This window comes from Phascolarctos cinereus, unplaced genomic scaffold (assembly GCF_003287225.1).
Source record: "Phascolarctos cinereus isolate Bilbo 61053 unplaced genomic scaffold, phaCin_HiC Scaffold_3;HRSCAF=262, whole genome shotgun sequence".
Classification (NCBI taxonomy): Eukaryota; Metazoa; Chordata; class Mammalia; order Diprotodontia; family Phascolarctidae; genus Phascolarctos; species Phascolarctos cinereus.
This window is the reverse complement of record NW_027555736.1, coordinates 249,061,764-249,084,714: the sequence shown is the minus strand read 5'-3', so window position 1 is coordinate 249,084,714 and position 22,951 is coordinate 249,061,764. Positions and strand designations below refer to the sequence as shown.

At 35.4% G+C, this 22,951-nt stretch overlaps 1 protein-coding gene across 1 annotated transcript in view; it reads right to left on the bottom strand.

The window, feature by feature from the left end:
• RAD51B (RAD51 paralog B) overlaps positions 1-22,951 on the bottom strand; it is a 911,937-nt gene that overhangs the window by 879,443 nt on the left and 9,543 nt on the right. Inside the window, exon 5 of the mRNA XM_078151552.1 lies at positions 6,340-6,476. Coding sequence (XP_078007678.1) covers positions 6,340-6,476 — 137 coding nt within the window. The remainder of the gene's footprint in view (positions 1-6,339; positions 6,477-22,951) is intronic.

Here is a 22,951-nt window from a genome sequence, read left to right as displayed (position 1 = left end):
AGCATAGGTATAAATGGAGTCTTCCTTAATAATAAATATTATCTATCTAAAACCTTCAGCCAGCATTATATGTAATGGGGACAGGCTAGAAGCATTTCCAATAAGATCAGGGGTGAAACAAGGATGTCCATTATCACAACTGTTATTCAATATTGTACTGGAAAAGTTAAGCTTTAGCAATAGGACAAGAAAAAGAAATTGAAGGTATTAGAATAGGCAAAGAAGAAACAAAGCTATCACTCTTTGCAGATGACATGATGATATACTTAGAGAATCCTAGAGAATCAAGTAAAAACTACTTGAAATAATAAACAACTTTAGCAAAGTTGCAGCCTATAAAATAAACCCACATAAATCAGCATTTCTATGTATTACCAACAAAGGCCAACAGCAAGATAGAAAGAGAAATCCATTTAAACTTACTGTAGACATTATAAAATATTTAGGAGTCTACCTCCGAAACAAACCCAGGAACTCTATGAACACAATTACAAAACACTTTTCACAAATAAATCAATCTAAATAATTAAAAAACATCAGTTGCTCATGGGTAGGCCGAGCTAATATAATAAAAATGACAATCCTACCTAAGCTAATTTACTTATTCAGTGCCATACCAATCAAACTACCAAAAATTATTTTATAGGTTAGAAAAATAATAACAAGATTCATTTGGAAAAAAAGGTCCAGAATATCAAAGGAACTAATGAAAAGAAATGCAGGGGAAGGTGGCCTAGCAATTCCAGATCTTAAATTGTATTATAAAGCAGCAATCATCAAAACTGCTTGGTACTGGCTAAGAAATAAGTGGTGGATCAGTGGAATAGGTTAAATATGCAAGACACAGTAGTCAATGACTATAGTAATCTATTATTTGATAAACCCAAAGACCCCAGCTTCTGGATAAGAACCACTCTTTGAAAAAAACTGCTGGGAAAACTGGAAAAGAGTATGGCAGAAACTAGGCATAGACCCAAATCTCACACCATATACCAAAATAAAGTCAAAATGGGTTCATGACTTAGATATAAAGGCTGATATATAAGCAAACTGGGAGAACAAGGAATAGTTTACCTATCAGATCTATGGAGAACAGAAGAATTCATGAAACAGGAGATAGAGAACATTAAAAAGCAAAATGGATAATTTTGATTACATTAAATTGAAAAGTTTTTGCACAAAGCCAATGCAACTAAGATTAGAAGGAAGGTAGAAAATTGGGAAAGAATTTTTACAACCAGTCTCTCTGAAAGGCCTCATTTCTAAAATATATAGAGAATTAAGACAAATTTATAAAGAACACAAGCCATTGCCCAATTGATAAATGGTCAAAGGACATGAAAAGAGTTCTCAGATGAAGAAATTAAAGCCATCTATAGTCATATTAAAAAATGCTCTAAATTATTATTGATTAAAGAAATGTAAATCAAAACAGCTCTGAGGTACCACATACATCACACCTGTCAGATTGGCCAACGTGAGAAAACAGGAAAATGATAAATGCTGGAGAAGATGTGGGAAAATTGGAACACTAATGCATTGTTAGTGCAGTTGTGAAATGATCTAGCCATTTTGGAGAACAATTTGGAACCATGCCCAAAGGGCTATAAAAATGTGCATACCCTTTGACCCAGCAATAGCACTTTCTAAGGCTATATCCCAAAGAGATCAACAAATGGGAAAAGGACCACATGTACAAAAAATTCATAGCAGCTCTTTTTGGTGGCAAAGAATTGGAAATTGAGAGATGCCCATCAATTAGGGAGTGGCTGAGCAAGTTGTGGTATATGAATGTAATGAAATACTATTGTGCTATAAGAAATGATGAACAGGCTGACTTCAGAAAAACCTGGAAAGTCTTGTATGGTCTCATGCTGAGTGAAGTGAGCAGAACCAAGAGAAAGTTGTATACAATAAGTCACGTTGTGCAATGACTAATATTGATAAACTTAACCATTCTCTGCATTACAAGGATCTAAGACATCTCCAGAGGTCTCGGGATGGAAAATGCTGTCCACATCTAAAGAAAGAACTATGGAAGTTAAATCATTATCATTTTTTTTTCTCTTCTGTTGAGACTTGTTTCTTATTTGTAATGACTCCTCCTATTGGTTTTAATTTTTACTTACAGCTTCATTAATGTGAAAATGATTAATAGGAATGTAATGTATAATAGCCTATAAGAGATTGTGCACTGTCTTGGGGAGGGTGGTGGTGATGAAGGGGTAGGAAAATTTTAAACTCAAAAGCATATGAAAGTGACAGTTGATAAATGAAAATAAATTTCTTAAAAAAAATTTTAAAAATAACAAATAAACAAGGTAAAATCAGAACAAATCCAAGAAAAATTAAAAGGAATTATCAAAAGCTATTGCACAATTGTTTTTGCTGTGGTTCAATTGTTTTAGTCATGTCTGAGTCTTTGTGATCCATTTAGGGTTTTCTTGGCAAAGATACTAAAGTGTTTTGTCATTTCTTTCTCCGGCTCATTAAACAGATGAGTAAATTGAGGCAAATGCAGTTAAGTGACTGGCCAAGTTTCACACAGCCAGTAAGTATCTGAGGTCTTATTTAAAATCAGGAAGATGAGTTTCCCTGACTCCAGGTCAGGCACTCTATCCATCAAACCACCTAGCTCCCCCATTGCACAATTATATGCTAACAAAGTTGAAAACAAAAAGAAATAGAGGAATACATGCAAAAAATATAAAATACCTAAACTAAAAGAAGGCCAAAGAGAGACCTTAAATAACCTAATCTAGAAGAAAACAGAACTAGCTATGAAGAAATCACCAATGGGGAAAAAAAAACTAATGGTCCCAATGGATTTACAAGAAAACAGGAAAAAGCTTTTAAAAGACAATTGGTGCTAACACTAAAGAAATTATTCTCAGAATTTGGTAATGAAAGCACTCTATCAAACTCAAAAATATATACTCATATTATCTAAATCAAGGAAGAATAACGTAAAGAACTGAAGCTGTTATTAATAAATATTGATTCAAAAGTTTTAAATAAAATATTGAAAAACTACAGAAATTTGTGCAAAAAGTCATTCATTCATTATGATCAAGCCGGATTTATATCAGGGATGCCAATATGGCTGAATATTAAAAAACTAATGGATATGCTTAATCACAATGAAAAATAAAAATATACAAAACTACATGAGTATCTGAACAGATGTAGAAAAACCTTTTACAAAGTACAATACTCATTTAATCTAAAAACACTATGAAGTATAAGCCTAAGGGAACTTCTTTTAATATCACAAAAATTATCTAAAACCAAAAGCAGGCATCAGACAGGATATGGATACACTAGAAGCTTTCCCAGTAAATAAGAGGAAAGCAAGCATGCTTGTTTTCTCTCCTATTATTTGATATGGTTCCGGAAAGGTTAGTGATAGCAATAAAGCAAAAGGGAAAAACTACAAGTGTAAATTCAGGAAAGAAGAAATAAAACTATCCCTATGTGCTGGTGACAATTTACTCTTAAAATTTTAAAAGATACTAACTGAGAGAGTAGCTTCAAAGGGAGAACTCATTCAAAACAACTACAAAATGCATAAATTATCTGGGAAGGGAAGGTACGTACCCATTTACCAAAGCAGTCCTTAAAGAAATAAAATAACGTCAACATAAGAGAATAATCAGTGTTCATGGCTGATCCACATCAACACAACAAAATACTACTGAAGTTAATTTATAAACTACAAGTATTCATCTGAAGATGAAAAGCACTAGAATATCAAGGGAAATAATGAAAAAGTAGTAATGAAGGGAGAATAAAACTTTCAGACTCTCACAACTGTATTATAAAAGGGTTATCAAAACATTTTGGACTGGCTAAAATAAAATAGAAAGCAGATCAATGAAATTCACCAGACAAGGGAGAGTGAGAATAAATATAAGGAATAGCTCTCTGGGAGGGGAAAAAGAACAGACATGGATGGAAATTTAAAAAATATAAAAATAAAATATCATTTACATAGAAAAGAATTTTCTACTTAAGAACTTCTGAGAAAACTGAAAATTAGTCTGGCAAAAATTAACCTTTGATCAACATCTTATATCATATTCAGCAAAAATTTAAATGTATCTGTGGTCTTAATATTAAAGATGACCAGATTAAAAATAAAATTGAAGCACTTCATATACTTTTGAAAAATATAGATGTATTCTTAACAAAAAAAGAAAACAAAGGCAATTACAAAAGATAAAAGCAGATAATTTTGATTACATGAAATTAAAAGGCTTCCACACAAACCAAATTAAAACATGTAAGGATAAGAAGGGAGAAATGGCTAAACAAATTATGGTATGTGAATGTCATAAAAAATTACTGTGCTATAAGAAACAATGAATGTGATAAACCCAAAAACCACGGGCAGATTTGCATGTACTGATACAAGTGGAAGTAAGCAGTACCAAGAAAACAACATGTAACTATTGCAATACAAATTGAAAAAACCAGGAAACAATCAAAATCGAATGTTGGAAAACCAATCTCTTTTTTGTAGATCTACTCCTTTGAAGGTATAGGATGCCCATGGGTATGAAACATTGCACACATTTTCAAAGTTTTTTAGTGTATTGATTGGTTTTGCTAATTGTTTTCCCTTCCCTTTTAAAAATTATTTTTTTAAGGGAGGGCATGCTAGTTGTCAAAAAGGAAAAGGGAAATAGGGAGTAATTTAAGAAATTTAAAAATAAAACAGATCTTTAAAAATTTTAAGAAAGTATGTAAACCTTTCATTATTAATTAAAAATAATTCTAGATCATAATACTATCTCCTCATCAGTGGTTAAGGGAAAACTGATTAGATCTTTCAAGTGAAATCAAGGACTTAAGACTAAAGAACTGTTTTAATATTATTTTGGAACTATGTACCTGAAAAGAGGAAAAAGTGATTAAAAGGGAATCTTAACCTGCTTCTATGCTAATAAATAAGCCTGGGATAGTAGGCTGGGACGAAGTTCTAAATAAAGGGCTTTCAGCGTCAAGCAAAGAAGTTTATATTTGATTCTAGAGGTTAACAGGAGGCATGCAGATTTTTGAGCAGACTAGGGACATGGCCAGACCTGTGCTTTGTCAGCTGGGTCAGATATGGACAGATAGTCTAAATTAAGGAACTAGTCAAGACAGAAGGATATGGATGTGAGAGGTAGTAAAAGTTACTAGCAAGATGTGGAAACTGCTTGTGTACGGGGGGTGAAAATGATGCAGAAACTATATATGATATATGGTTTTAATCGCAGGTAACTACTGTTATCTTTCTCAAAAACAGAAAAATTCGGTATAAAAGTAGGTTTCAGTAGAAAGTAATTAATTTTATTTTGAACAAGAAACACAAGATACACTGGGGAAAACCAGGTGAGACAATAAATAAAATTGCACAAAGGAAGGTCTGGGGTGCAGTGACAAGTGATGAATATATCACGTTAGTTCGGGCAGCTACAGAGAGAAGACTGGCCGTGAAGTCAGGAGGACCTGAGTTCAAAGTCACTACCTCAACTGCCAAATAAATACACACGTGCACACACATATGTATGTGCACACATAGTGCATACATATGTACGTGCACACGTGTGTTATGTGCACACATAGTGCATACATATGTACTGCACAGGTATATGCATGCATATGTACGGGCACGCATATATGTACGGGCGTGCACACGCGTATGCACATGTGTGCAACATGTACATACACATACATGTACACATATACACACATAAACATACATACACATTATCCAGTTAGTTCTCAGTTTGCTTTTCAGGTCTGGCTTCCTTCCTGAGATCATTTCTTACATGGCTCCAGATATCTAAATTTTATTTTCCCTACCTGGCTTATTTATTGTCATTGTAATCAATACTCTCATGCTGGTCTAGATGTGATAAATCCCTTATTTTTAAATCAATTAATATTTATAAGTGCATTTTCATCAACACCTAATAACATTTGGCTTTGATCCAGAAATTAACTTTCTACCATTGTTTTTTTCTTCTCCTTTTTCAATTTCCCTCTCTACTGTGCTCTCATTTCCTTTTAGTTTCCCTAATCCTAGCTACCTTTTTGCAAGCCCAGCCTAGTGGACAGCAGAGAAAGAGCCAACAGGGAGGCAGTTGAGCCCATATGAAAGTCTCAAACACGCCAAAAAGAAAGAAAATTTGGTTTGCTATTTTAAGAATGAAAGTTACTAGAACCAGTATCTACTTATATATTCAGCTTTATATTATATTGATAAATATGAGCTCTTTCATATGTCTCATATAAAAAAGGAGCAAAACAGTAAAAATATATTGGATTAAGATGAATAAAAAGATGTCTTACCTTTCTGCACTAAATGCTGATTCTGTGTCGATATATATAACATCCCCTTCTAATCCTCCCATGCCAGTGGGCAATGTGGCTAAAACACTCATCATGATACAAAACTGGGTTTTGCCACAACCTGGTGGACCTGTGACCTGAAGGAAAGGTAATTTGGATAAATAAGAAAGGGAAAATATGAAAAGAAAACCAAATTAAAATTGCTCTACCAATTAAATTATCCTATAGGATGTAAAGTTTGAGGTTTCAAAGATACCTCTATAATATTTCTCATTCAAAGATTTTTTTCCTTTTTTGTTTGTTTGTTTTGGTTTTATTGATTAGGCAATGGGGTTAAGTGAGTTGCCCAGGGTCACACAAGCTAGTAAGTGCTATGTGTCTGAGGCCGGATTTGAACTCAAGTACTCCTGAATTCAGGGCCAGTGCTCTATCTACTCCAACAACTACCTGACCCTTTCAAAGATTTTAAGTAAATATTCTGATAAAAATTCCTGAAGAGTTTAAATGTATGTAACAAGAGAATCTTAAGTTTATTATAAAATAGTAGAGATATTTACTTCACTAACAATTTCATATAAATGTTACACGTTTGGTATCAAGAGGACATATTGTCATGATGTAAAGGAACTATAGGGACCAAAAAAAAAAAATCATAGGAAATTTATTCAATACATTTTAGAGTGTTGAAGGGATCCTTGTTTCTTGTCCACCTTTTAGAGTGTAAGCACTTTATCATCATATAGGCCCTTCTAAATCCAAAATGTATTTACCTTTCTAGTTTCTTCTTGACTCCCAGGTTTCCATTTCAAAGGTTCTACTCAACTTTAGTTTTTTCAAAAGAAATAATTGAAAGTCCTGTATTCCATTAAGGCTGCTTTTTTTACCCTGTCAATTATATTCAGTTTGACAGGTTAAGTTATCCTTGTTTGTAAGCCTTTATCTTTTTACCTTTGGGGAAAACATATTCTAAGATTTTCTCTTCTTTGTAGTATTAGCTTCTACCTGTAATTCCTTGGTACTTTTTCTTTCAGGTTACCTGTATTTTTTTTTCCTTCAGCCTAGAAACACTTGATTTGGCACAAGACATTCCTGAGCATTTTCATTTTAGAGTATCTTTCAGAAGGTGATTGCTCACTGGATTACTTCAATTTTCACTTTGCCCTCAGGTACTAATGTACATGTGTGTGTGTGTGTGTGTGTGTGTGTGTGTGTGTGTGTGTGTTTTCTGAAATATGGCATTCTAGACTTTCTGATACTGATTTTTAGGAAGCCCAAAGATTCTTCAGATTATGTCTCCTTGATCTGTATTCCAGGTAAACTGTCTTTAATACTTTACCTGTTTTTTCAATCCTTTGATTTTGTACTAATATTTCCTATTACCTAATGAAGTCGCAGAATTTTGTTCGGTATAATTTTCATTTCTTGAGTAATGGGTTAAATGTGTCCCAAAGTATTAACTTTCCTTCCCATTCTTTCCTCCCTGGTTCTCATTCTATTTAGAATTACATTTTGTCGTCTTCATTTCTTCTAGGTATTCATTCCTGGAGCCAAGCCATTCTTTTCTCAGGTTTCAATTGGATTTGTTGTAGAATTACTTTATTTTTCTGTTTTAACCTTTCACGCTTCTCTCAATTCCTAATATTTCTTCAGTCAGTTTTCTTACTTTCATTACTATCTCAGTTTTTGGACTTGACTTTGCACTTGGGTCAAACTACAATCTCTCCCAAAATCTTTGATGGTGTACTAAGTCTGTGCTTGATCCTCATCAAGGTGAGTAAAATTAGGTCCTGTCTTCTTCCGGAATCTATGTTTTGGCTCAGTGTCCAGGTGATTTTACTTAGGTTGTAGCCTCAATCCCTTCCTCTAACCTCCTTTTCTTTACATAGTCCAAAACAGGGATTTGGAATCTCCTTCCCCTACTGTAACCCTAAGTGAACTCAGCCAGATGTTATACACAACAGTGAAAGCAGGCTTCCTACAAGATCACAAGGACTCTGCTTACCAAGGGCACCTTCAGTTATTTGGACCCTGGCCTGGCCTTGGCTCAACCTAATCTACGTATTCTCTATTCAAAGCCGCAGGTCTTTGTCATTCTTCTTACAAAGTCCTGTACTCGGTGGTACTCAAAGTAACTTCTCTTTGGTTTTCTTTATCACTGTTCCTTCTAGTGCACCAAGAACTTTATGAGAGTGTTTTTAGGGAAATCTGGATTGCTCTATGACTTTTCATGCCAGAAATCATTGTTAAATATATGTGAACAAACATTTACTTAAGCTCCCCCATAATTAATCACAAGAATTAAGTTTCTACTATGCACCAGACAAAGGAGATAGAAAGACAAAATGAAAGTCTATCCTTAAGAAGCTTATAATCTATCAACAGAAGCAATATGTGTATACATATACATATATAATTGATAGAGAATAAATATAAGGTAATTTCAGAGGGTAAGGACTAAACCTAGAGGGATGAAGTAAGACCAACCTATACTTTGAAGCAAACTAAGAATTCCAAGAATTAGATTCCAAGAAGTGGGGGTTGAGGTGGGAGTGCATTCCACAGATAGGGGCAACCATCCATGGAAAGGTAAAAAGGCAGGAGAAAGAGAAGCAAACAGACTACTATGATCTAAATGGAAAGTGGAGCAGGCAGGAATAAATGGTCCATACAAAAACAAGATGAAAGGAGACGGAGTGCTGTATGTGAAGGACACCATGAAAGTAGATTGTCTGAACTAATACATGAAGGGAAGTAATAATAAGCCTGGGAAGGTGGTAAAGGCTTTAAATGCCAAACGGAGGAGATATTTCATCCTAGTGGCAATAATGAGTCACTGGAATTTATCCACAGTGGAGAGACATGTTTATACCTGTATTTTAGGAGTATCACACATTGGCAGCTTTGTGGAGGATGTACTGGAGAAAGGGAGATTTGCTGTGAGGGGACAAAAAGTCTAACATTCTGAATGAAAGGTGATGAGAGCCTGAACGTGATATGTAAAAGATATCACAGATGACCTAATTGAAGTGAAATGAACTGTTGCAATTCTCAACAAAAATTTAAAGCATTATTAATAGGAGTGGAGCGACTGGGGGAGAGGAGAGGAAACAATGAGTTCTGCTTCAGGCAAGTTGTGTTGAAGATGCCTACACTATATAACAGTTTGAAACTTCAAACAGGCAATTGGTGCTGTGGGACTAGATCTTAGCTGAGAGGATGGAGCTAGAATTATAGGATGTAGAATGATTTGCATAGAAATGATCGATGAAGCCAGGAGAGCTGATTAAGACACCAAGAGGAAGAATGAAGGAATCCTAGAGTGCTAGGGTATAGCCATAATTAGGGGGTAGAATACAGAAGATGATCCAGCAAAAAGGACTTGGGAAGTAGGCAGGAGAGGTCAAGAACCGTAAGAATTAAGCAAAGGCTATCAAATTGAACAATTAAGAAATCATTAATATCTTTGGAAAAACTAATATATACAAACCTCTGTGCTGGGAGAGGAGGCAGGAGATAAATAAGATGAGTCATTGACTTTAAGGAGTTTATAGTGAAGGAGAATGAGAGGTGAACAGATAATAGATATAGGCAAACCTATTAATTTAAGCATGCAATCAAAACTTAAAGGTTACCAAAATCATTACAAAGCACTGTGAAATGCATGTGCAAGGAGGTTTTTAAATAGAAAAAGGCAAATATGATCTCCTTTGTAAAGATGTCATAGGAGTATGGGCCCAAGGAAGGGGACAGTATATCAGACCTATTCTGATCAAGTGATTCTTCCCGAGCCAAGTGATAAAACTACAGAAGATAAGAGGCAAGTAACAGAGACACAAGGTGTTCAAGTCTTCAAAGTACAAAGATGCTGCTATACTGTTTACTTCTTTACAAGGTGTTTAGAAATCTGGATCAAAACTGATATAATTAGAATGCAGTTAAGCCAATCCCTGGCCAAGGTTCAGCTATATTCAGCATTGAGGAATATGACCTTTGCAAATAAGTTAGAAAGCCAGACCTAGCCACTGGAGTCAAGCTGCAAAAAGGAACCACTGAAAACTGACGGGTCAATCAATCCTGAGAAAAATGCAAGTGGTATTTGGAAATGTCCAAATGATGTCTGCCTTTACCCTTCAACAGATCAAAATGGAACTGATTTCAGATGACTGAACTGAGAGTAGCAGAGTGAGGTAATAATACAACCAGTACTGGAAAAGATAACAGGAGTTATATGATGATGATGATGATGTCATTGATGATGATGAAAATATAGATAAATGATAAATATATATATATATAAATAAGTAAATAAATAAATGAAAGTGTTTTTCTTTATTAAAGGCAGGGGAGCACTGGTATGCATTTAATCTCAGACAAGGGCTATGTTTTGTGTTATTCTGACAAAGTCCTGAATTTCTTCTAACGAATAATAATCTGGGCAAGAGGGCTTAAATCTCATTCTGAGCCAAACACACAGATCTGAAAAAGGTGTCCAAGGTAAAGATTTTCTGCATGTTAGATCAATATATGTAAGGAAAGTTGGCAATATTTTAATCATTAGTTATGAAACCAGCATCTTTTAATTACAAGAAAATTCATTCCCTGTGTCCCAGGGACCTTCTGACAATTGATGAGTTAATATCTGTAAAAACTGATTTGAAATTCTTAGTGGAAAAGAAGTCTACCCTACCCCCATTTCACTTTAAAAGAAAATCTTAAACTATAGTCAAGGACTCAAACAACTATATTTGCATTTTCCAGTTTTTTTTTTAAAGCAATGATTTAATATGTTCTTAGGCAATAAGGAAGTGATATTAGGATCTACTTTTAAAATGAAATAACTGGGCTTCCCCAAGAACATATGAACACTAAATTCTTATCAAAGTGTCCCTAGTTTTTTTATATTAAAAATAAAGCATTTTATGTGATAATTTTCAGACAGATACTTTTCAATGCTCTTCCCTTTCTTTGTAACACTAATAAATTATGCTAGATATTTCTTTTTTAGATGTTTAATGAATGTAAATGTTTTAGCATCTATAGAGTTAAATTTTAGCATTAGATGTAATTTACATGTGACAGAAGCATGCTGGGGTGTTTCCTGCTTTGTTCCCTCTTTAGTCTACATATAACAAAATAATAATAATACAATGCTTCAGTCTGAAGTCTTTGGTCCCATCTAAGTAGAAAACATTATCTGTAACTTAAATCAGTCTCATGGTCTGAAATTCTTCTAATATCCCTGCCAAAGGCCTAATGCTTTTCAAAGACAAAGTCCAGAGAGGAATTCTATTCAAACTTGTAGGTGAAATTAGGGTGATGATTTCCCAAAAAGAAAGTCTCTTATCCTATGTCATGACTAGATTAGGGTAAATGATCACACAAAGAGAAGAAGAAATCTTTGATTAATTCATTTTAAAAAACCATCTCTTCAATTCACCTTTGCTAGGGTTGAAAGAAGAAATGATTAAGGAAGAAATGGATTGTTTTAACAAACTGATCCTGCTACTGTGCCCCCAAATTTAACTGACCATGGTTCTATTTAGGGAATCAAAACTATTGCTTGGGCATTAATCACTCGGTTTTATCTTGATTATGGAATTTGTCTTTCTTCTTGAACCTTATAAATTTTAAGTTGGATTTCTACCCTTTTGGATGGTCTCCTTCTCTAAGAGAAGATGCCTGGAATTTAAATTGAATTAATTAATTAATTTGTCTCATGCAGGCTTCTACCCAAAGCAGAGTACAGAATCTTCCTTCCACAGTGCTCTAACATCCAAACCACAAAATTTCAAGTTTTGGTTCTCTTTCTAGTTTCAACACCAAAGACAGGATTGTCTTAAGTCATTTGCTTCCTGGCAACTCAAAACTAGACACAATATTTATATACATACTGAACATACCAATAAAATACTATGAAGATTACGCAGTCAAATTGATTTGAATGACCGAGGCTAGGAAATGTAAAAATTGAGAGGAAAAAAAGTGGGAAAGAAACAACTAGCAATATAGAGTTCTCACACATCAGCAGGGAAGCAAAAAGTAGTAACAACCAACTCATGAAGAAAAAAGGATATTCCCCAGATAAGAAAACACAATTGTCTGTAGTCTAACTAAACTAAACTAAAACTGTACCCAATGCAGTCATTTCCTTTGCAAGTTATAAGGTACAGTGCTTGAACACCATGTGAAACCCTAAATGCTAAAACTGTTAAGTCTCAATAGGTAAACCCACCACACTTAAGATGGGGGATGAAGCTAAAATTTAATACATTTAACGAAAGTCAGATGTGGACTTGGCATTGTGCCAGGATAACACTGCTGAGGAAAATGTGAGGTCTGGTTGGCTATAATTGGAAAAAGAAAGAGAACCAGAAATCTTGAACTTTATCTAAAATTACCCAAAGTGCCCCCACCTTTAAAGTTTACTTTCAAAGACACTTCCCCAAACTTCTCTGCAGAAGTAGGATACCATCAGTGTGGAACGCATATAATGCCATGGTTTTTTTGATATGGTAATAAAGTTTAGCTGAACTATAGGTTTTTTCCCTTCTTTTTTTTCTCAGTTCTAAGAAATAGGTCTCTGGGAGGGGAAATGAGAACATATACAACAGGAAATATAGATGGATGTCAAAACAAGACACCAATAAAAATATAATATTTTTCAAAGTTTATTCTTTTTTTAAGTAATGTTCATTCATTCATCAGTAGAAAATCTGGAAAACTAGAGTATTTTTAAGATAACACTAACTCTTCTAATGTTTAAAAGTCAGAAAAAAAAAATCAAAACAAAAAAAAACCCCTTAACTCTCAGACAAAACCAAGCTGTACCTTGTCATTTTAAAAGCCTCCCACTAGAAGTACTTTACAATAACAACATGTGGAAAGTGTTATATCTTGGATTCTCTACCCACTCTTATGTCACACTGATAGTTGCTAGGATCAGAGTTAAGTAGGGAGATGGGGGAGGAATGGCACGGAAATGATGACCACTCAACACAAGCTACATGGTTAACAAAACCAGAACATGTCTGTTACAAGAAAAAATGAATCAAAGAGCATTATCAATCGATAGGCAGCTTATTTATCCTTGACTGAAAAGGGAAAAACATTGTCCTAGTGAATATTAAAAAAAAGTCCCAAAGGTTCAATATTCATCAGATCCAGATGCTTTTATAAAATATATCCAGCGAGGGCAGGATAACTGCTTAAAAGCAGAAAAATTAATGAAGGACATTAAATTGCCCGAAGTAAGGAGGAGAATAAGTGGGACTTTTATAGTACAATAACAAAAGAACTCTCAGAGTAAACCTCAGTTATTTTCTCTGTAAAACTGCTACAGTACATCATAGATTATATCACTTTCAGTAAAACAGCTGTTTTAAAATGGGAACATCCTGCTTTTTCAGGGAAAAGAATAACTGTCAAAATACAAAACTGACATCCTGTCTCACTCTCTGTACCAAAACAAAACTATCTTACTAAAAGGAGGTCATGAGGCAGCTAGGTGGGGCAGTGGATACAGCACTGGCCCTGAAGTCCGGAGCATCTGAGTTCAAATGTCCCCTCAGACCAAACAATTGACACTTACTAGCTGTGTGAGCCTGAGCAAGTCACTTAGCCAAAATTGCAAAAAAAAAAAAACCCTTAAAAAAATAAAAGGACGTCACGTTGTCACAACATGGATAAAGCATGGATACTACCGAAATAACAATAACGAGCATTTATAGGTGAGATTTCAGGTTTGTAATTTACTTTACAAATACAGGATGTCCCAAAAGTCTATGTGCAATTATAAGCTATTAAAGTATTAAAGTATTTATATTGCTCCATATATATGATTAATATTTGATATTAAATTTCAATTGCTCTAAATTATTTAACATAATGTTTATTTAATATAATGTTAAAGTCTTAATAGCTTAAACTGCAATGAAACTTTTAGCACAACTTGTGGTGTCTCATTTTATTTTCCCAACAACCCTGGTAGGTAGGTGTTATTATTAACCCATTTTGCAGATGAAGAAAACTGAGGTAGAAAGAAGTGACTTGTCCAGAGTCATAGTGCTTCTAAGTGTCTGAGGCTAGATTTGAACTCCAGGTTTAGCTTTTTATCAACTTTGCCACCTAGCTGCCCCTAACAAAAACTAAAAAACAAAACAAAAACCTAAAGAACATAAAAATGCTGACTCACTTTAAATATCTGGACAAGGCTGGCTAAGTAAAATGTTCATTAGCAGAAATTTTGGCTCACTACCATATTGTTATGGAGGTGATTTTTATCTAAATTATCGAGGATGTTACAGCCTCTTCTTTTTGACATGAATTTCCAATATTCAGTGCACTCAAAGCTAGACTGTTAAAATGTACTTTATGCAAGCTACTATCCCCCAAAACACCAATCAAACTCTAAATGAAAAAGCAATCATTTTCCCAGAATTTTCAGCTATAAAACTCAAGAGATGAAACTCAATCAGCCCCTGCCAGAGTAAAAACAAGTTTGCACTCTATGGAAAAAGGTACACACAGCCCAGGGCCTTACAATTCATTCAGCTTCCTGTGACCCCAAAATTTTAGGGCTCCTTGCTTTCCATCTGTTTGCTTTTCTTTGGCCTAAATACTACTTATCTGATTCTATTATTACTAAGTAAAGCTGTACCTGAATAACTGCACCTAGAATGTATTTCATAGAAAACAAAACTGATAAAGGAACGAGTCTTTAAGATATGAGTACCATGACAGTGTTTTGGCTTTTTTTTTTTTAATAGCAGTTGTCAGGAAAGAAATACTATAAAAACACAACCAGTATTTAGATTTATGATAAGTCTCTCAATCATCTCGAAGTCCTTTTTCTTCCTAACTAACTTCCAAGTCTAATATCCCCCTGGAATCTGAAATCTAGCTGTTACTTTTTTGGCATCTTAAATCCTCAGAAACAAGAGTGAACAAACTCCACTTGGCATCTCCATTGATACTACTGAAATACAGAACTAAGCAGGAAGAGAAAAATGAATTCGTGTCAACAGACTTCACAGATTTTATTTAAACTTTCTTCATTTTTAATAGGAAAAGGATTTTTTGAGTAACAAAATGCTTTTTAAAAAAAGATAATCCTCTGCGGGGAGAGAGGGAATAAAATAAGCTAATAAAAATTGAGGGTAAAAGTTCTATTCTAGCAATGAAATTACAACAAAAAATGAATACATACTAGCGAATGGCACTAATGAAAACTGAAAAGTTCTCTTTTAGTAATGAAAGTATAATAAAAAGTAAATATATACTGGGAAAAGGAATAACATTACTTAAACAACAGCTTTCACTTTCCCAAAAAACTGATGGAGATGATACTCCACTCATTTCACTATCAAAAGTCCCCTTTCTAGCTACTCATAGGGCCACCATCCTAGTTTGGGCCCTTATCAATTCTCCCCAATCTACTTCTGATTGGCTTCTTAATTGGTTTATCTTGTGCCATATAAAAAATCTGAGAGACATAATTTCCAGGTAACTAATCATTTTATTAATCATGCTAGGAATAATTAACAAAAGGATCAGTGGTGCTCTTGAATGCCAAAGACCCTACAACAAAGCCCTTAAAGACCCCACTCAATGCTTACATGCTCTTGGAAGAATGAGTGTTCCTGAGGGTGGTGATCAACTCTGATTGGTTAACAAATAATGAGAGAATGAATATTATAATGAGGTTGACCTATTCTAATGAGGGACTGAAGGTCCTGACTCTGATTATACCATTTACTTCCAGAACACCCCCCTTTTCCCCTCCCTTGAGCAATCGAGGCAAAGAACTTATTCCTACCCCAACCTGAGCAGAACACAATAGGCCAGAATTTATCTTAGATTAAATTATATGTAAGTTCTGTAGTTAGGTGAGGAAACAGCTACAAGATTTCATATCCTCATCAGCCCTGCCCTTCAGGAAATGGAGTTTGGACCTAATCTACAAATAAGGGGGAAAAAATCGGGGATCTCTCCAAAATTTGGTTATTTCATACTCATTTCTCTCAGTCTGCATCATCCATCCATTCCCTTCTCCAATATATCCTCTGATGTGCCTATAGCAAAGATCTAACAACGTCATTTCCCTGCTCAAGAACTTATCATGTCTAGGATAAAATGCAAAGCCTCTGTTTGCCATTGAGAGACCTCACAATCTTGCTTCAAACTGCCTTTCCAAGCTGATCACACATCACTCATTCTTACCACCAGTTTTCAAACTGACCTAACCTGCTGTTACACACACCTGCATCATCCCTCCTTCCATCACCCTGACTTTATAAGCCTGTTCCCTTTGCCTGAAATTCTTTGCTGTCCTTCTGGAGAAGCAGGGAATCACTTCTAAATGGGGAGAGTTCAGATACTTCATGAAGCAGAGAGCACTTGCTAAGTAATTAAGAAAGGATGACCCACATGTACAAAAATGTTAATTGCAGCTCTTTTTGTGGTGGCAAAGAATTGGAAATTGAGAGGATGCCCATCCATTGAGGAATGGCTGAGCAAGTTGTGGTATATGAATGTAATGGAATACTATTGTGCTATAAGAAATGGTGAACAGAAAAACCTGGAAAGACTTATATAGTCTGATGCTGAGTGAAGTGAGCAGAACCCAGAGGACTTTGTACACAATAGCAGCCACCTTATGCAATGACTAAGAATGTTAAACTGAACCCTTCTCAGCATTACGAGGATCTAAGACATCTTCAGAGGCCTCGGGATGGAAAATGCTGTCCACATTCAAAGAAGGAACTATGGAATTCGAATCGCTCTCACTTATTTTTACCTTAAGTTGAATTTTGTTTCATTATTAGGTTCCTCCTATTGGTTTTAATTTTTACTTATAACTTCACTAATGTGAAAATATGTTTAATGGGTATGTAAATGTAAAGCCTATGTCAGATTGTGCGCCGTCTGGGGGGGGGGGAGAAAAAGGGAGAAAAAAATTTTCAACTCAAAAGCATATGGAAAAAATAAAAATAAAAAATAAAATAAAGGGATTAAGTTAAAAAAAGAAAGAAAAGGATGGAAGAAAGGTTCTGGGAAGATGGCAACACAGGTCAGAAAATTCCAAGCTCTCCAGATTTCCTCCACAAACAGGAAAAAATAGTGTTTCAGGGCAACTGTAGAGCGGGGAAAAATAAAATAAGAGTTGAGACAGAACACGGGTCCTCCTGGGATAACCAGAGAGGATCAGGAGAAAAATCCCAGAACTGAGGTTCTGTCCCTGTGAAGTCTCAACAGTTTCAGGCTAGTTCTGCTGAAACAAGTAAGTGGAGAGGCCTGGGGTTACTTGGGTTGGGAGGTAGTTTTAACTCCAGCTACAGCAATTTTCACCTGCCGGACAGTAATGGGAGTTTGGTGTCTATCAGGGGAAGACTGACCGAACATCTGCTGATACAGGATGCAAGGCCCAGGTATGCAGGTGAGACATCTCCCTGGGTGAGAGAAGGAGCCAACATACAGTCTGTCGAGTGCAGAAGCAGTGGGGCAGGGACGCTACTGGCTGTGGGCACATGCGGGAGTGTGGAGCTCTTGGCTCTTGGCTTCAGTTCCAGCCAGAAAGGAGAAGTGAAGGAGGATCTGAGCCCAGAGGCAGCATCCCCCATGCCCCAAACCTAGGGGTGATTATAATAATAAGCTGCTAGTAATAAAAAAAGTATGCAAAGGAAAAAGAACCCAATTATAGTAAGTTACTATGGGAACAGAGAAGACCAAGGTCCATCTTCAGAGAAGGATACTGAAGCAAAATAAGCCTTTCCTACCCCAAAATGTCAAATGATTACCTGCCTGAAGAGAATTCATATTAGACTTGAAACAGACTAAAAATCTAATGAGAGAAAATTTTTAAAAAAAGAAGCCAAGAAAAACAAGACTATGAAAAGAAAGTCAACCAACTAGAAAAGGAGATCCAGAATGTTAAGGAAGACAACAAGTCTTTGAAAATTAGAATTGGGTAAAAGGAAGGCAGCCAAGTTATAAGAGACCAAAATTGAATAAAACGAAATATAAAGAATGAAAAAGGAGAAAAATTTGAAACATCTCATAAGACAAACAACTGATCTGGAGAAGAGATCAAGAAGAGAAAACATAAGAATAATTGGACCACCTGAAAGCTATGACAACAGAATCTTGATACAATAATTCAAGAAATCATTAAAGAAAATTGTCCTGAAGCATTAAAACAAGAGTGTAAATTAGAAATAGAAAAAATAATCTACTGTTTATGACCCAAAAGGGATCCTACAAAAAGAAAACCTACAGGAATATCAGTCAAAATTCTGAAATTCCCAGCTCAAGGAGAAAATAGACACAGCAAGAAAAAAACTATTCAAATATGGTGAAGCCATAATTAGAATCACACAAGACCTAGCAACAGTGACAAGAAAATACTGCAGGCCTTGGAACAATAAATTTCAAATTGCAAAAGATTTCAGGTTGTGGCAGAAAATATCAAACGCAAAGTTAAGCATATTCCTAAATACAAAAAAATGGACTTTCAATGAATTGCCAGACTTTCAGGAATTTGTTGCAAAAAAAACCTGAACTTAATAAAAAATTTGACATAGAAGATCCAAGAGCAATGTAAATTACACATCAAAGACTCAATAAGGACAGACTATTTTTTTTATGAGGAAATGTAAAACATATGTCTAAAATTGTTATTACTAATTGAGTAGTTTGAAAAAAAGTTTGGGGTAGATCTGACTATGATATGATTCCAAAAAGTAAAATTATTTAGGAAAAGCTAAAAATAGTAATTTATCTTATACAAATAAGGTGAGAAAGGAAGAACTGACACAGAGGAATTAGATGGAGGAAGACAGCTGGTAGTTCTGGAATACTAGTCTTTATTTTATTTATTTTGGTGAGGCAATGGGGTTAAGTGACTTGCTCAGGTTCACACAGCTAGTAAGTGTCAAGTGTCTAAGGCTGGTTTTGAATTCAGTTCCTCCCGACTCCTAGGCCCCAGCTGTGCATCTATGTGCCCGCTGGAACCCTACTCTTCATGGGAATGGGCTAAAGAGCGAATAATACATATATACTTAAGTTTTCAAAATTCAGAAAGAAATAAAAAGCTAAGGGGATAGGGACAGGGGACAGGATAAAAACTCATATCACATCTGAGTTAAAGAGGGTACAATATATACATTTAGAAGGCAATAAAAGTCTTCTAACTGTATAAAGAAATAAGAGGATAAGGGAATAGGATGGGGGGGGTCATAGAAGGGTGTCCACATTAACAAGAATTGCAAAAAAGAGGGAATAACATATATTTGGAAGGCTATAAAAGTCTTCTAAATTCAGACAGAAACAAGAGGGGAAAGGGTTGGGTGGAAAGGATAAGGGAGGTATCTTGGGGAAGGGGAGTAGGTTAAGTAATAAGAGGACCCGGTAGCAGGTAGAAGTAAAGTAGAGGAGTTAGGAGATAGGATTTAAGAGATACACAAACAGAATGAAGATCAGGAGTAGAATTAGGGAAAAATGCAGGTTAGTACTCATGATCTCAGACAAACTTAAAGCTAAAGTTGATTTAACCAAAAGAGAAAAATAGGGAAACTACATTATGTGGTTTCTTTTAGACTATTTAATAATATTCTTTTGGACTATTTAAAACAATTAGATAGTACAACATTAGAATATTACTGTGGCATTTAGGTAATGATGAGTTGGTGGACTTAGAAAAATATGGAAGGACTCAGATTTACCATGGAAGATTTTTCTACCCTGAGAAACAGAGGACAAACAAGTCTGTATGGTCTTACATAGATGCATATGAATGTATATGTCTATATATGAGTATGATTATAGGTATCTAAGTATATGTATGCAAGTGTATGTATGTATATAAGTATATATATGTTTGTGTGTATCCACACTTAATTGTAGTCTTCTTGGGGTAGGATGAAGGGGGGGAGGGAATTGAACAAATTAAAAAGTTCATAGCTGACAACAAAAGAAAACTTACAAGGAAGCAAAGAAAAGATGGACAGCTCTGAACAGTAATATTTATTATATAGGCTTTCTTGAAACAAAAATTTATTGCTGTATATCTTGGATCCTATTTTATATTCTGCTGTGCACACGGCAATGCTTTTTTTTCTTATTTGTATTTAAGTTTATGTTTCTTTTTCTTTTTTTATTGTGGGTTTAAGTTTCAGTATTAAGTTTAAAATAAATTACAAAAAAAAAAAAAACAAAAGGATGTCAGCAGGAGAAGAGGTACAGGGAATCCTCTCTAGGCATCTTGGTGAGAGTGGATCAGCTTTTTCTCTTTAGGAGATAAACACTGAAGAAGGAAGATAGGATGAAATGAGGCTAAAAAGATAAGCTGGAGCCTTATGATGCTAGGAGAAGGCATTTATATTTTATTCTATAGGAAGGAAGCTGCTAAAGATTTCTGTGTAGTGATTTAACATGTTTAACATGTATTAACTGATCAGAGCTGTACATGATGAGTTTCCTTTGAAAGCAATCATTCAACAAGCATTAAAAGCCTAGGTGAAAGGAACACAGAGAAAAAGAAAAAAACCCAATTTCCAAAAAAACACAGAGTGCTGGGCCTGGAGTCAGGAAGATCTGAGTTCAAATCCAGCCTCAGACACTTACTAGCTGTGGGACTCTGAGCAAGTCATTTAACCTCTATTTGCTGTAATCCACTGGAGAAGGAGATGGCATATCACTCTACTATCTGTCAAAAAAACTCAACAGTATGGTCCATGTCATGAAGAGTCAGACACAACTGAATGACAACACAAAATAAATGCAAAATTCATAAAAGGTGGTTAAACGCAAGGCAGTTGGGGGAAACAGGCACTAGCAGTCAGGAGTAATTGTGAAAGGCTTCAAGTAGAATGTGGCATTTGGACTGCATCTTGAAAGGAGGGGTATTCTATGAGACAAAGAGGAAGAAGGAATGCTTTATATGCATATGGGATGGGATGGCTAGTGCAAACAAAGTATAGTGATAGAAGATGGAATGCCACACAGGAGGAAGTGGGAAAAAAAAGCCAATTTGGCTGCAAGGAGAGTAATACATGATGAAGCTATAGAGATAAGCTGGGACCAGGTTGTCAGTTTAAAAGCTAAACTGAGTTAATGACCTGAGAGCAGCAGGAATTCAAAGTCTTTTTTTTTTTTAAGCAATTGGGGTTAAGTGACTTGTCCAGGGTCACACAGCTAGTAAGTGTCAAGTGTCTGGTCTGAGGATGAATTTGAACTCAGGTCCTTTTGACTTCAGGGCAGGTGCTCTACCCCCTGCACCACCTTGCTGCTCTGGAATTCTAAGTCTCAATGAGAGGGAAGAGTGGGTTTAGAAAAAGTCATTTATAGAAAAAAGATGACTGAGAAGGAATTATGTTCCAGTCAGAGAATATCAGTCTGTGATCAAGGAAGTGGAATATTTATGAGTAATGGTGAACTCCACAGTGTGATCATCCCTGGATGTAGTTGAGGTGGAAAGGAGGAGTAGATAATGGAAGTGAAATTGAGGAACTGGGAGGTTAGGTTATTTGGGGAAGTGCCAACCTGAATGCTGAAGTCCACTCAAACAAGAACACAAGTTGGGAAAGAGACAAAGCTAGTGAGCCAGGTGCCGAACTCCTTGAAAAAGAAAGGAAAATGACCTGGGGGCAGGTAGAAAACTCCATAATCTGTATGGGAGGAAAACTTTTTTGAAAATGAACTTCATTAGAGGAGAATTATGGCAGTAAATTAAGTCTAGAAGTGACAGGTCATAGCAAGAAGTATTTCAATATGAGAGGGACACAGTTGAGGAAGATGAGGATGAAATATAACAGGAGGTAGAGGGTGAGATTAATTTATTCTTAGCTGGAGATAGTTTGCTAGTCATCAAGGTAGTAATAGCCAGCAGATGAATTTGGAATGCTCACAGTAAATAAAGTCCTGAAAATGGTTAAGTTCAATAAAAGAAAGAGAATGGGGAAAGGAAGGAAAAAGGAAAAGGAAAAAAGAAATAGGGAAAAAAAGATTGAGAAGGAACAATCTGAGAGGTATTAGTAGAAAAAAGAGTCATGTCAAGGAAAATGAAAGAGAATATCAAGAACATAGGGAGGGAGTGGCTAAGTGCCAAATGATACAGAATTGTTAAGAAAAGTAAAGACTGAGAAGAGTATGATTTCTGTAGAGGGAAATCAAGAGAAGCCATACTAGACTGAGGGGAGCTTTAGAGTATAGGTAGTAATGCACTGGAAGTAGCAAATGTAGGGTAAACCTTCTTAGAAAATTGTCACGAAGCAGAGAATAAATGACAGTCTGAGGGGGCAAAGAGTGTAACAAGAAAAGAACTTTTGGGGATTTTTGTCATTTTTTAGGATAGGAAGGACAGAAACAATGTGGCACTAGATTTAAAGTTGGAAAGACTTCTTGAATTCTGCTTCAGACTCCTCATTGGCTATACACTCCTAGGCCAGCCACCTAACTTTTCAGAGCCTCAGTCTACAAAGTAGGGATTAAAAAAAATAGCACCTATTTCCCAGGGTTGTTAAGAGGGAAAAAATTATAATAACTGTACAACATTTAGAACTGTGCCTGGAACATGGTAGGTGCTATATAAACATTATTATTGTTGTTTTGAAGATCA